Source organism: Mus caroli, unplaced genomic scaffold, assembly GCF_978045245.1.
Source record: "Mus caroli unplaced genomic scaffold, Mus_caroli_1 scaffold_6, whole genome shotgun sequence".
NCBI classification, from domain to species: domain Eukaryota; kingdom Metazoa; phylum Chordata; class Mammalia; order Rodentia; family Muridae; genus Mus; species Mus caroli.
In genome coordinates, this window is record NW_028227261.1 from 48,754,486 (window position 1) to 48,770,025 (window position 15,540).

Genomic DNA, 15,540 nt, shown 5'->3' on the forward strand with positions numbered 1-15,540 from the left:
GTGCTAGGTTTGCAGGCACTAACACAGTCCTTATGCCCTCTACCCAGTCTGCAGAGGAACATAGAGAAATGTCATTTGTATTTGAAGTGGGAAGCTGGGGATTGAAGTGTGGTTCCGTGGCAGAGCATGTGTTCAGCATGCAGAGCCCTGGGTTCGATTCCCACTACCACCACCACAGAGACAGTGAGCTCTGATAAGCTGCTGAGTTGTTTTTATTTTTCTATTTATTTCTCAGTTCAAGGGATCCAACTTAACTTGAATCAGTTTGATAAACTTTCAGCTTGACAAAAAGGCTTTATCCCTGAAGGCAGTACTGAGTTCCCCTCCCCTGAAGGCAGTACTGAGTTCCCCTCCCGTTAACATCTTATATTTATATTTTACCAATATATTGGTTAGAATGCCTTTGTTAAATTGTTGACATATTAATAACGAGGGCTACAGTCTGAGGTCTTTGTTGTTAGTATCTTCACTTTACAGAGGAGAAACTGAGGCACAGAGAAGTGAGGAAACCCTTTCAGGTCACACAGCAGGTGGAGGACCCAGGATTGACTAACAGCAGGCTAGCTGGCCCTAGGGTCTTTGCTTTTTATCAGTGCACTTCATGGGGTTGGAGTTGGGGTTGGTCTTCAGGAGAGTTCTTGGAGTGGTCTGAGCTGGATGGAGGGCTGTGAGCCTTGTGCTTTGAAGGCTGTGACACCATATCTGAGTAGCATGGAGAGGGCTATGGTGCATATGTGGTAGGTGGTCCACCTGCTCTAGGAGCCAGAAGGTGACACTGAGTCTGGGCAGAGAGTACAGAAGGAGGGCACATTGTCCGGAGCTGGGATGTTAGTGCCTAGGACAGGCATGGCAGCACCCAGACAGTTACAGGGTTACTTTCGTTTGTTTTCAGTTTTGCTATTTAAAAATATTTCAAGCCAGGTGTGGTGGTGGACACTGATAGACTTAGCACTTGGGAGACAGGGGCATTGCTGTGAGTGTGATTCAAAACTGACTTGGTTTATATAATATAATAAAACCCTGTCTCAAAAATAACCTCCAGCCCAGCGTGGTGGTGCACACCTTTAATCCCAGCACTCGGGAGGCAGAGGCAGGCGGATTTCTGAGTTCGAGGCCAGCCTGGTCTACAAAGTGAGTTCCAGGACAGCCACGGCTATACAGAGAAACTCTGTCTCGAAAAACCAAAAAAAAAAAAAAAAAAAAAAACAAAAAACAAAAACAAACAAACAAAACAACAACAACAGGAAAAAAACACAACAGAAAAAACCAAACTAAACAAAAACAAAAACAAAAACCAACCTCCAAATAAATATAATAATTTAATAAATGAGACATTTTAAGAGATTCCCATGTCTGGAATACCACTACTCAGGAGCTGAGGCTGGAGTTTCCTGAGCCTGGGGTACATAATGAGGCCCTGTCTCAAACAGTAGAAGACAAAGTGAAATATTTTCAAACATCTAGAAGGACTAAGAATTAATTTTCAACAACTTCCACATGATTATCACACCTGAAAAATGGTCACTTACTTTTCCCCACCAGTGCTGTCCTGTCAGCATATGACCACACCAAATTGCAAGTTTGTTTTGCTGTGTCATTATTTTTTGTTATCCCAGTAAGTCTGGAAATAAGTTTGCAAATCCATTGAGTCTTCTAATGCTCCTGACTCCTAACCTCTCACCTCCAATCAGCTCTCTTGAAGGGGACTGTGTGCCCTCTCTCTCCCTCCCTCCCTCCCTCCCTTTTTTTCCTCTTTCTTCCTCCTTGTGTGTTGTGGATACCTGGTCATTTGCTGCCTTGAGATTCCATCATCTGAACTTTGCTGTGAGCCTCATCCTGGTGTAATGTAACATGTCCCTATGTCCCCTGAGAACAAATGGGTCCCAGGGACGGCCTCGACATGTTGGTTTATTTAAGGGGCCATCTCTTTGCATTGTGAAGACTGTCTGGAGGATGTTAGGGAGCCAGAGGCTCATGGGGGACTCTCTTGAGATGGGCAGTGACAGGGAAGGAGGCTGTTTAGGGTGAGTGCTGGGGATGGAGGACAGGCAGGAAGGATGAGAAGCTCCTGAGTCCAGGTGGCTATCGGAGAGGTGACACATGGACTGTCAGTACCACAGAGAGAGAGAGGTGACACATGACTGCTGTCAGGTACCACAGTTATCAGGGGAGCTCGGGAAACATCCTGTAACCGAGTTACTCCCAGCCCTCTTTTAAAAAAAGAAAGACTTATTTTTATTATTTTAAATTATTTGTGTTATCTGGATGATGGTGGTGGTGGTGGCGCACGCCTTAAATCCCAGCACTCAGGAGGCAGAGGCAGATGGATCTCTGAGTTCCAGGCCAGCCTGGCCCACAGAGTGAGTTCCAGGACAGGCAGGATACACAGAGAACCCCTGTAGCAAAAAACAACAACCAAATAATTATTTGCCTTGTATGTGTATGAGTGTGTGTGTGTGTGCGTGTGTAAGTACAGATGCCTGTAGAGGCCAGAGGCATTAGATTTCTGGAGCCGAGACTATAGGCAGTTGCGATCCATTGGTCATGGGTTCTAGGAACTAAACTCAGATCTTCTGCAAGGGCAGTGTGTGCTCTTAACTACTAAGCCATCCTCCAGTCCCCTCAGACCCCTTGTAACACCACAGAAAGGTAAGTTCATTTTAAATCAGCAATCCCCCGTTCCCTGGGAGGAATCTATTTCTAGATCTCTGATGGGTGCCTAGGACCCTGACTGGCACCAGTCCCTACACAGACTGTGATATCTCCCATAGGTTCACAGCCATGGTAAAACTTAGTTCAAAATTAGGTGCAGTCAGGCTTGAGTAAAAATGGCTAAGCCATGCCTGGTTGCACAAGTCTGTAATTCCAGCTACTCAAAGCCTAGGGTAGTTGGATCATGAATTCAAGACCAGTATGAGCTACAGAGCGAGTTCAAGGTCAACCTGTGGAGCTCATTGAGGCCCTGTCTCAACATTACAATTTTAAAAAAGGCACTGGCGACTCATTTTAGTGGTAGAGCTCTTGCCTGAGGCCCAAGGACCAATCCAGTACTGAGGTGACAGAAAATGATAGTAAAAATGATCAATTGTAACAATATGCTTTAATAAACACTAAAATCTTTGAAGCTATCCTTCTCTAGCAATTATAATAATATACTTTCGGGGCTGGCGAGATGGCTCAGTGGTTAAGAGCGCCGACTGCTCTTCCGAAGGTCCTGAGTTCAAATCCCAGCAACCACATGGTGGCTCACAACCATCTGTAATGAAATCTGATGCCCTCTTCTGGAGTGTCTGAAGACAGCTACAGTGTACTTACATATAATAAATAAATACATCTTAAAAAATATACTTTCATAAACATTGCAATCTTTGAAGTTACCTATCTCTTTTTTTTATTACGTATTTTCCTCAATTACATTTCCAATGCTATCCCAAAAGTCCCCCATACCCTCCCCCCCACTTCCCTACCCACCCATTCCCATTTTTTTGGTCCTGGCATTCCCCTGTACTGGGGCATATAAAGTTTGTGTGTCCAATGGGCCTCTCTTTCCAGTGATGGCCGACTAGGCCATCTTTTGATACATATGCAGCTAGAGTCAAGAGCTCCGGGGTACTGGTTAGTTCATAATGTTGTTCCACCTATAGGGTTGCAGATCCCTTTAGCTCCTTGGGTACTTTCTCTAGCTCCTCCATTGGGAGCCCTGTGATCCATCCACTAGCTGACTGTGAGCATCCACTTCTGTGTTTGCTAGGCCCCGGTATAGTCTCACAAGAGACAGCTATATCTGGGTCCTTTCAGCAAAATCTTGCTAGTGTATGCAATGGTGTCAGCGTTTACCTATCTCTTTTAAAGCATTTTATTAATTTTATGTGTGTGAGTGTTTTGCCTGTGCACCACGTATGTAGCGTTCATAGAGGCCAGAAGAGGGCTTCGGATCCCCTGGAACTGGAGTTACGGATGGTTATAAGTTGCCACGTGGCCCAATGCTCTTAACCACAGAGCCATCTCTCCAGCCCTCTTTCCTAACTTTTGATCATGAAAACTTTCCAACGCATGGAAGTGTAGGACATGTCACTGATGGCTGGATCTGATAGCTTTTGCTTTGCTGATTCGCTTTATATCTATACAGGAATAAATTCATGTAAAAATACAGTGTACAGAAGGCAGTTCTCTGCCCGAGTGTCAGTATTGCTGAAAACATGAGCAGAGATGACCTGTCCAGCATTGAGAGCAGAAGTCACTCATCCAGCCCCTGCACTGACTAGTCAAGGGTCAGGTTGAATCACCCTACCTCTCACTGGGCTGTCTCCATACATTCTACAAGGACACAGACTCAGAGGTGAGGTGACTTGCCCCAAGTCACCAATTTGTGGTGTGACAGTTGAAGCAGAGCATGACAAACCTAGTCTTGTGTGGCCACACTTGGGCCTTGTGACTGGCATGCCCCTTGGAATGGACCTTTCCAAGCTTTGGCCACAGGCAGTGCACTCTGCGTGTTCACGAGCCACAGTGCAGAGGGGGTAAAGGACTTCCTGAGGTCATAGAGATTGAACTCGGCAAGGTTTCTAGCCTTTTGCCCTCCTCACCCCGCCAGCCCATCAGCTGGACACACTCTGGGCACAGGGCAAGCTAGGTGGCTCCCAGGAGATTTGGATGTGGGAAGCATTCCCAGAAGGACAGGCTGCACCTAGGAAGAACTGGGCTGGTTGGGTCAACACAGATCATTTAGAATCCTTGCCCTGCTGCGAGTTAGTTGGGTGACCTTGGACAAATGCTTAGCCTCTCTGATGTTCACTCCCCTGTAAACCTGTCTCCAGGTTTGTTTTGAGATTCAAATGTAGAAATGCACACTAGCACTTTTAAATGTCCCATATCCATGCCCACTCCTCTATCCAGCCATTGGCACTTGGCAAGCATTTGTCAAATGTGGATGGATGGCTTCCATTAGTCACTGTTTATGGAGGTCTCACCCTGCCTCATGTGCTTGGTGTGTTGAGGACCAAAGCACACACTCGCTGGGCTGTGCTAGGACTCACAGTCGAGCCTGTAGCCACACACCCTGCACAGGCTCTGGCTTTTGTGAGCCACAGAAATGAATCAGAAGAAGCGAGAACAAAAGCCAGGGGCTTTGGCAGTGCAGTTTAAAGACTCAGGAGGCAGAGGTCATACTCCAGGGGGAGTGCTGGAGGGCGAGCTCTGGACACTGGGGGATAGGAGGCTGCCCCCAGGAGGGAGCTGTAGAGCAAAAAGAGGGCTCTAGCTTCTAGGCTGGGGGTGGATGTGTAAATTAGCTGCTTATGGAAGCTCTGATTTTCCATCTATGGGACGAGTGCTCATGTTGTATGCTGGCTTGGTGACACTGCAGTTGTGTGACTATGTTCTGGGAGTCTTGAAGTACTCTTGCCAGTCCTCCTCCTCTGAGGTGTGGACATCTGAGGTGCCCGTCTCTCCCTTGGTCCCTCGCTGAGGTGTGGGGGTCTGAGGTGCCTGTCTCTCCTTTGGTCCCTCGCTGAGGTGTGGGCGTCTGAGGTGCCTGTCTCTCCTTTGGTCCCTCTGGAAGGCTTACCTCTTGCTTTCCTCTCCTCAGTGTCGGCCAAGTGGTGAATATCAAGGCCAAGGTGAACCGGGCCTTCTACTCCAGCATGGAGGTGTGTGTGGCTGGCCCTGCCTGTGGGTGGGGTGGCCTTCCTGTTCCACTCTGTCTTTCGGGATATAAGCCCAAGCCCCCTCACACTGTAGGACTCTGACTAGAGTTCCAAGATAGCTGGCTGGGATAGGAGGACCCTAAGGCCTTCCTTGCTAATATCCCATAGAACAGGAGGGAACATGGAGGCCTGGATGGCCTCTGTTTCCACATCTGTACAATGGGCCCATGGTTCCTGTACTCGGAGGACTGAAGGTTGGCTTTGGGATCTACTAAGGACTTCATTTCTTCTCCTGGGCTTTATTTAGGTTCTGCAACTTAGTGAGCCATTGATTCCTGAGAGCCACAGAGGCTGGGCTAACAGTCCTGACTATGCTTCTGGGCAGTACACAAATGCACCCCACAGATCTGATCTTTCAGTAGCAGGAGTAGACATTTGAACCTTTTGAGTAATTCCTCGAGAGCAGCTGTGGCCACTCCCATTCTATAGATGAGGAAACAGATCCAGATGAGGGAGGTGAGTTGCCCAAGGTTTCCCAGGGAACCAGAGGTGGAGGCAGAACCAGCTCTAGGTACCTGGTGTCCCATACCTGGTAGGTGATGTAGAGACTCCAGAGGTCCAGCCTGGGTGGCTCTTCAGCCTCCCTAAAGCTACAAGCCTTGAGTCACGTCTTCCTGTCCTCCCTCCTCCCACACCCTTCTCCTTCTGCAGGTGGGAATCCAGGTGGTCTCTGAGGATCTGTGCTCTGAGAAGCAGTGGAGTGTCTGCAAGGCCTTGGCCACCTTCGTGGCCCACCGGGAGCTCTCCAAGGTAGACTGCTGTCCCAGCTGCTCTGCCCCACTCACATTACCCGGAGAGGGACCCTCTGGGAGCCCACCCAGGTGCCTGCGCCTTTCCCCATCTCTTCCTGCACATTTAAATGTCTTCAGATTACTAAACAGACCCCTCTATATTCTGGGCCTCTGCCCAAGAAGGGATCTTGGGGGACATTTAGAGAGGACTATGCCCTGTCGGGTTACAATGGAGGCTGGGTGGGCACAGAGAGGCGAGCTCCCTGGAGCTCCTCTTCCACAGCAGCCCAGGCCCATCAGGGACCAGCAGCAGGCCACTGTGCTGTTTCCGGGAACTTGTGCACCTTGTCTCCCGGCCAATAGGTGAAGCTGAAGCAGGTCATCCCATTGACCGAGGAGGAGAAGACGGAGCATGCGGTGGCAGCTGAGCGCCGGCGTATGCGACTGGTCTATGCAGACACCATCAAAGATCTCCTAACCCACTGTGCCATCCAGGATGGTATGTGCACAAGGGGGGCAGCCAGGTTATGCAGGAGGGAAGCTGGTGCCCTCACACCCACTTCGAATGGAAGGAGAAAGGAGTCATACTATGGACCTCTGTCCCTGTATAAAAAGCAAGTCTCCTTTCAGTCTCCCCCACCCCCCTGAGCTCAGGCCATCATCTCCCCAGAGGCAAAGGCTGCTACCGGGTTTCCAATATTATTCTAGAGGTTCTTTCTGTAGATTTAAGCAAAGTGTGTGTTATTTAGTTCCCTGGTTTTTCCCTGAAGGGAACACATAGGCCATATTGTTCTGTATCTTGATCTTGATTTTTGCCCCCTCTTGATGGTTGGTCTCTTGTTGATGCTGGATGACCTGTCTGCCTTGGACTGTGGGATTTTGGCACGTAGTGAGGTGAGGAAGGTGTTCTACAGAGAATGAAGGCCCCCCCCGGGGGGGGGGTAGGGACAGGGACCCTGGGGTTCTTGGTCCATGTCCGTGTTCTTATGTGAGGTCTTTCTTGACATTGAAATTGAAGGAGCCAATTTTCAGACAAATAAAAAGAAATTCAGCTGAGCAAGGTGACACTCCCCAGCAACCTTAGCACTCTGGAGGCTGAGGCAGGAGGATTATGAGGTAGAGGCCAGCCTTGATTACATATGAAGTTCACAGCCACCCTGGGATACATAGTGAGATCCTGTCTCAAAACAAAGAAAAACTGTTGTTGGCTGGGCACGGTGGAGCACACCAGCCGTTCCAGCAGTGACATAGGAGGCTGAGGCGGGAAGATCAGGAGTTCAAGACCATCCTGAGCCCTGGTGCTGGACTTAGGGGATGGCTGGAGGGAGCCCAGCTCTTCCAGTCAGTTCCATGGATCTGTCCATTCCATCATAGCCCTCTCAAATCCCTCCTGTGCAGACAGCCTCTTCCTGGCATGCTGGCCTCAGACTAATGCTTCTGCCCAGTGCATGTGTCCTCCCCCAGCTTAGCCAGCACCTACTGCAGACTTGGGCTTATTATCAATATCAGCTTCTGCTCCCCTGTCCTACCTGTCCTGGGACATCTTATGGGTCCCTTCACCTGAGTGAATGCCATTTTTCTGCCCGAGTGCCCTGTGGAGGACTTTCTTAGGATTCTGGAGACACATGACAAGCAGTTGGGCATCATGTCGGCAACAGCTTCCTGGACCTCTGAGGCCATGCTTGCTCTGGCCTTTCTTACCCTGGGTATCCGAATGCCACTTCTGCCAGGAACAGGGACCAGTCAGGGTAGCGGGCAGCAAGGTCTGTCCTGAAAGTGTAGCCACTGGCTATGAGCTGAGCATACTACAGCCACAACCATCCCTCGTGGACACCCAGTCCTGGGTGGCTGGGGCTGACACTTGCTCCTTACAGATGGGAGTCTGAGAGCCAGTGGTTGGTTTGATGTATCCAGTGTCATACAGCCTGTGTTTGGTGGATCAGGGTTGGCTCAGGCTTGCTTGTCTCACAGCTGTGTTGTCTGTTGCCTTGTGGCAGGTGTATGTCCTTCCTCCCATGTCTCCCATTCTTTACCCAGGGCCAGTCTAGGCCTTGTGATCACTTGGTGGTAGTTAATTAACGTTTCAGGGTATGGAGGGTGTCATTGTCCCAGGGCTTCCATGCACAGTATATTCTTAGGGATCCTCTCACCTGCTTGCTTTCCTCCCTGGCCAGATCTGGACAAGGACTGCAGCAATATGGTGCCAGCCGAGAAGACCCGAGTGGAGAGTGTGGAGCTGGTGCTGCCTCCTCACGCCAATCATCAGGGCAATACCTTCGGGGGCCAGATCATGGCCTGGATGGAGAATGTGGCCACCATTGCAGCCAGGTGAGACACCACTGCAGCCGGGTGAGACAGCCTCTGCTTGCCGTCTCTCCTCTGTTTCCTTGGCAAGAGAGAGCCTTGCTGGTGTCAGCACTCAGAGCTCCAGCAGCTTGGGTGCTCTGCTAGGAGAACCCTGGATTTCCACACCTCTGGGGCCAGAGAGGAGTCATTTCTGTGAGCTCGCCATGCTTCCTTTTTCTACTCATCCATTACCACATTCCTTGTAGCCTCTGGGAGTCTCCACTGCAGTCTGACCCTGAAGCCTCCCCTTGATCAGCCTTTACCTGAACTCCCTTAGTAATTGCTCTTTCAAGCTCTCTTCCTCCTCAACTTTCCTAGCCCCTGATTTTGCTCCTGGTGTGACCTCCCATGGATCAGCATACTGCCCAGCACCACCACAAAGCCACCTCGGACTGATGCCTCTTTCTAGTGGCAAAAATAAGTTCTACTTCCTCCTAGAGCTCCTGGGTAGGATGTGTGTGGTTGCTGGTACTTGAGATGTCAGGGATTTAAAAAAAAAAAAAAAAAAGGTTAACCAGGCAGTGGGGGCGCACGCTTTTAATCCCAGCACTCAGGAGGCAGAGGCAGGTGGATCTCTGAGTTCCAGGCTTGGAGGCCAGCCTGGTCTACAGAGAGAATTCTAGGACAGCCAGGGCTTCACAGACCAGCTGTTCGTACTGGACACCTTGTGCCTCATGGTTGCCCTTGCTGTTCTTCCACCACACCATAACCCGCTCCACTAGGTCAGTTTTCATTCTTAGGGCCCAGCCCAGGCCCCTCACCCCTGAGGTTAAGCTGGAGGTAGTGTCCACGCAGTAACATTGTGAAGCCTGGCATGTGAGTGTGGGGGGACCTGAGGAGGTCCAGGACCTGAATAATCAGGGAAAGCTTCCTGGTGGAGGAGGGCCTCATCAGGGCCACCAGGGACAAGAAGCTTTGTGGAGGGATGGGCTTTAAGGTTTCAGGGGACATAGATACCAAGACAAGAATGCCAAGAGAAGGGCTGGAGAGATGGCTCAGTGGTTAAGAGCATTGACTGCTTTTCCAGAGGTCCTGAGTTCAAATCCCCAGAAACCACATGGTGGCTCACAACCATCTGTAATGAGATCTGACTTCTGGTACATAGTGTACTTAGATATAATAATAAGTAAATCTTTTTTTAAATAAGTTTTAAAAAAAAGAATGCCAAGAGAAGGAGGGGAAGGGTTTGCTTTAGGTAATTCTCTACACTTGCTTTCTTCTGGCCTCAAATTCAGCTCCTCTCTGGCTATGCACAGTATGCTAAGCTGGAGACAGCTTTAGTACTATGCGTTGAGCAGGATCATCCCAGGGCTGGGCCAGAGATGGGTTACGGGCTTGGTACTAGAGAGCGCTGGCTCAACCACCTTAGACAGTACCAGCCATTTCCTCTGTCTCCTGCTCTTCCCTGCAGCCGGCTCTGTCACGCCCACCCTACGCTCAAGGCCATCGAGATGTTCCATTTCCGAGGCCCGTCTCAGGTGGGGGACCGTCTGGTGCTCAAGGCCATCGTGAATAACGCCTTTAAGCACAGGTGAGGGGTCTTGATGGGTGGGACTGGGCCACCGAGGATTGAGGGTTCTTCCTGATCTTCGAAATCACCTAATGCATACCTGCCTTTCCCCGGCCGATGAGGTCTGAATTACTGGGTTGTTTACGTGGCCCAAGTTTAGCTAGTGCTCTGTCTTCTGGCATGTTCTATGACTCCCACTATTGTCCAGTGGTGGGCCTGGGGTCTTCTTTGAGTTTACTGTCGGTGCTGTGCCTCCCACTGACCTGTGCTTGCGTGCTCTGTCTCTCCCTGCTTGGCTGCAGGACTGAGCTCTGGGGTTGCAGAGGTCTCAGGGCTTCTTCTGTTTCTCAGATCCTTTCTCACCCATGTCCTAAAACAGGTCATTCTACTATCTCACCTTGGAATGGGTTCTGAGCTATCCTCACCACAGCTGGTTTTAGCTAAGGGCTGTTTCTGAGAACTTAGTGTGCTCATTTATGATTAGGGCAATCTGGAGCTGGACAGCCTGGGTTCAAGTTTGGCTTCACTTCTCACAGACTGTGTGTCTTTGAGCAAGTTACTTAATGTCTCTGAGCATCCCTTTGTTCGTTCGTTTGTTTGTTTGTTTAATGTATGTGAGTACACTGTTGCTGTCTTCAGACACACTAGAAGAGGGCATCAGATCCCACTACAGATGCGTATGAGCCAGCGTGTGGTTGCTGGGAATTGAACTCAGGACCTCTGGAAGAGCAGTCAGTGCTCTTAACTGCTGAGCCATCTCTCCAGCCCCTGCACCTTTCTTTAGCATATAAAATGCTCATGCAGCCCTCTCGAGAAAGGCAAAGAGACTGTCCAGTCAGGGTCTGTGGCTGTACGGTGGAGCTTCTTGCTACGGCTGCTGCTGTTTACAACCCCACCAGCCCACTTCCTGCCTCTCTCAGGACCCTCCCAGCCTTGGTTCTCCTTAGCTTCTCTTCCTGCCTCATTCTGAGGCTTGGCGTGTGGTTCCCTGTTCCTCTTAGGCCCACCTCTTGCAGCGAGCGGTAAGACTCCCTGGCTTTGCCTATGTTGGACAAATGCTCTACATATCCTTGGCCCCTTTTCTAGCTTTTAGTATGTTTTCTCTTTGTAAAAGTTGTATGTGTGCCTGGTGGTGGTGGAACACACCTCTATTAGCTCTGAAGGCAGAGAAGCAGACAAACCTCTACGTTTGAGACCAGCCTGGTTTACAGAGAGACAGTCCAAGGATAGTCAGGGACACGGAGAAACCCTATCCGAGAAAAAAAAAATGTGTCCACTGGGCATGGTGGCTCACACCTTTAATCCCATCACTCTGGAGGCAGAGGCAGCAGGATCTCTGAATTCAAGGCTAGTGAGGTAGAGTTCCAGGACAGCCAGAGTTATATAGTGAGACCCTGTCTCACAAAACAAAACAACAACAGAATGATGTGTATGTGTATGGGTGTTTGTGTAGGTGTTCATGCATGTGTAGGCGTCTGGAAGCTGGGGGTAGGTAACTATTCTCGGGCACCGTCCACCGTAGTTTGTGGCAGTTTTCTCATCGGCCTGGAGCCTGCTGCAGTTAGGCCGACTGCCAGCAGGCCCCATCGATGCTCCATTCTCTGTGATCCCAGGGCTGGGACTCTAAGTATGAGCTGCCATGCTTGGCTTTTAGGTGGTTCTCGGGATTGAACTTGGGTCCTTCTACTTGTACTTTACGAGCTGAGCAATCTCCTCAGCCCCTGATGATGATGATAACTATAATTATAATGATAATAATTATTATTATTTTGAATTTTGAGATGGAATTTTACTCTGATACTCAGTCTTCAACTTATGTCAATACCCCTGTCTCAGTATCGCTAGTGCTGAGATTACTAAGCATATGTCAGTATGCCTGGCTTTCTTTGTGATTTCCCATGGCTTAACTTTAAAAAACAATTACATTTATATTTATTTACTGTATATGTGGTGTGTGTGTTGGGGCGGGGGCAGAGTGTGACCACCTACTTTTAGGATAGGTCTCTGGGATCAAACTCAGGTTGTCAGACTTGGCGGCAAGTGCCTTTCCTGCTGAGCCATCTTGCCTAACCCCTGATGACCTTTGGGCATCTTCGCTTTCTTGCTTTGTTGACTTTCTCGGCTGTTAGCTGGAAGCCTGGCTTGGCGGGTTCATCTCTCACTGTGTTGCACACTCTACGTGCTCTGTGAGATTACTGAAGGGGACAGATATGGTTCTGGCCATTTGGGTCCAGTTGTTGGAAGAACTGCAGGAGAGTGTGTGCACACTCTGTACACCTGCCTACCTGTGTGTGTACTTGTGCGTGAGTGTGTGAGTGTGTGTGATGTGGAAGGGCATGGCTTGGGGGAAGGTCTGTGGAGCCTGACTCCCTCTTTCATTTGACCTTAGCATGGAGGTGGGTGTATGTGTGGAGGCTTACCGCCAGGAGGCTGAGACCCAGCGCCGGCACATCAACAGCGCCTTCATGACCTTTGTGGTCCTGGACAAAGATGACCAGCCTCAGAAGCTGCCCTGGATTCGTCCCCAGCCTGGAGTGAGTATCTTACCCCTAAGTTTCCTCATCGTGTGACAGTCCCACCCCCAGTTCTTCACTGAGATACAACCAGATCAGAGTGTTCTGGTTTTACCCAGGGATTCCCCTATGAAGCTGGGTACCCCCTCTGCCTGCCAGAACTGGAACATACGCACCATGGGGGCTGGCTGATGTTAGGGGTTCATGGACCTGAACAGCCTGTATGATTGAAGAGACCCTTAGTTTGGCCACCATAGGCTGGTTGGGCCTCACCCTTGCCTTATTCTTGGACTTCTATCTCTGAGGCTCCGTGCAGAGCTAAGTTACAGCTTAGGGGCCCTGGGGCTTTCTCAGTAAGGGTGTTTTGACACTTGCTGCCCTAGCAAGAGCTAAGCTTGTCTTAAGGACTGCAAGGTCCTCTGGCCCCAGGGGACAGGGATGGCAGAGCTCTGGGTCAGCTGGTCATCCCATCTGTACCACAACATGTCCCTGCTTCCATCCTAGGAGGGTGAACGGCGATACCGAGAAGCCAGCGCCAGGAAGAAGATCCGCCTGGACAGGTGGGCGGGGCTGGGCAGTGGGAGGGACGTGCTTCAGGGCTGCTCTCCACCTGCTGGCCCTGAGACAGTCTTCAGGAATCCTCCTGGACTTATTTATTTTATGTATATGAGTACACTTTAGCTGTCTTCAGACACACCAGAAGAGGATGTCAGATCTCATTATGGATGGTTGTGAGCCACCATGTGGTTGCTGGGGATTGAACTCAGGACCTCTGGAAGAACAGCTAGTTTTAACCGCTGAGTCATCTTTCCAGCCCTCTCATTCTCCTTTTTAAATTTTATTTTATTTTTGAGTCATGATCTGACACTGTAGCCCTGTAACCTAGGCTGGGCTGGAACTCTCTAAGTAGCTCAGGCTGGTCTTGAACTCTTGGGATTCCTCTGCCTCAGTCATCTGGATTGGCCCTTTGCATCTGCATAGTCCTGAGTCAGCATCTTACGGCCCTTCTAGACACCAGGACACTGAGGACAGAAGGTAGATCTCTTGTCTTCAGGAAACACAGTTGAGTGAGATCTACTGTTGGTCCTGGCTTAGTCTGGGTGATTTCCGCCCATTTACTCTGAGTGCTGTTTGTATGGCCATGAAAGGGTCAAATCTTTGCACTGAGGAGAGTGAAGTAGAGGATTGACATAAATTCAAGGCCAGCCTGGCCTACATAGAGATACCCATCCCAACCAAAATGAATCAATTAAAACAAAGCCCAGAAAGGTCTAGAGCATAGACCCAATGGCTCAAGACATGTATAGTGGTGTGTCTGAACTGGCGGTAAAGCACCTCGTAGACTGTAGCATGCTGTAGATGAGCCAGGCTCACACGTCATTATTAATAAGGAACACCTACATTTCTGGGACATTTACATACGCTAAGCACTGTGTTCCTTGCAAAGCCCCTTGGATGTAGAGACAACATGGATTCCATTCCAAAGAGAACACTGAGGCGTGGCATGAGGACGAGCCTGAGCTTGTCCCTTTTCCTCTTCAGTCCCCTGTGCACTTCCCAGAATGCTAGCTGATCTGTTCTCAGCTGCTGTGTTTTCTGTACCCGTGTGCCCAATGCCCTGCCAGGCAGAGTCTCCAACCCCACTGAGCTTGCACTGGCCTGGCAATGATGTTTGCCAAACACAGTGACCTCTGAGAGACCCAGGTTGTCCTCTTCCCTCTCAGGAAATACCTTGTGTCCTGTAAGCAGGCGGAAGTGGCCCTGTCTGTCCCCTGGGACCCTAGCAACCAGGTAAGCCTCTTGGTTTCAAAGCCCACTGGGCCCTTTTGCATCCTTTGGTCAGAAAAGTTTTGGAAGAAAGTTTGCCCGTCCAGGGCCATGGAGAGCTCTGTGCCTTGCTCCGAGATGGCTGTTCATGACATTCATGGGTGTCCCTTGTTTTTGCAAGAGGGTGTAGTTGCTCGGGACTGTGTAGGGCCTTTCCCAAAGCCCAGCTCCTCTCCCCATATCTGCATAGCCCCACCCGGGGACCCCTGGGACAGGAGAAAGTAGCATTTGTACACTCTTCTCAGGTATACCTGAGCTACTACAACGTGTCCTCTCTGAAGACGCTCATGGCCAAGGACAACTGGGTGCTGTCCGTGGAGATCAGCGAGGTAACCCACCCACCTTTCTTTTCCTTACAAGCATCAAAGGCAGTATCAGCAAGGTCATGAAGCCACCCAATTTTAGGAACTGTCTCCAAGGCACTGAGTGAAGCCCCTGATTCTTTTCTTCCTGCCTGCCACCTTCCCCAGATGCTTTGCACAGGCCCCTTCTTCCCCACTTTCTCCTTTGACTCCATGCAGAGCAGATCACTGCAGGGGTGGGACGGGGGCATTTTGCCTCTCTTGCCTGTTCCTTGGACAGGTCATCTCCCCACTTGTCACATTAGGGAGTTGGACATTAGCAAGTTGGATGAAGCCAAGCTCTGCCACCTCAGTTACTGCTTCTTTTGTTTTATAATTATTTTTATGTGTGTAGTGTTTTACTTGCATGCATGTCTGTGCTCCACAGGTATGTCTAGTACTTAGGGAAGCCAGAAGAGGGTGTCAGATACCCTAGATTGGAGTTACAGATATCTTTAAGCTGCCATGTGGATGCTGGGTATTGAACCCCAGTCCTCTGGAAGAGAAGCCAGTGCTCTTAACCTCTGAGCCATCTCTCCAGCTCTGACTACTGCTTCTTACAGCGGT

At 49.9% G+C, this 15,540-nt stretch overlaps 1 protein-coding gene across 2 annotated transcripts in view; it reads left to right on the forward strand.

Annotated features, from left to right (window-relative positions):
* Window positions 1-15,540, forward strand: part of Acot11 (acyl-CoA thioesterase 11) — a 57,604-nt gene that overhangs the window by 33,430 nt on the left and 8,634 nt on the right. For both annotated transcript variants that reach the window (XM_021160095.3, XM_021160094.3), the window contains exons 4-12: window positions 5,588-5,648; window positions 6,357-6,455; window positions 6,800-6,935; window positions 8,611-8,764; window positions 10,194-10,313; window positions 12,682-12,826; window positions 13,310-13,365; window positions 14,530-14,596; window positions 14,878-14,961. In XM_021160095.3, coding sequence (XP_021015754.1) covers window positions 5,588-5,648; window positions 6,357-6,455; window positions 6,800-6,935; window positions 8,611-8,764; window positions 10,194-10,313; window positions 12,682-12,826; window positions 13,310-13,365; window positions 14,530-14,596; window positions 14,878-14,961 — 922 coding nt within the window. The remainder of the gene's footprint in view (window positions 1-5,587; window positions 5,649-6,356; window positions 6,456-6,799; window positions 6,936-8,610; window positions 8,765-10,193; window positions 10,314-12,681; window positions 12,827-13,309; window positions 13,366-14,529; window positions 14,597-14,877; window positions 14,962-15,540) is intronic.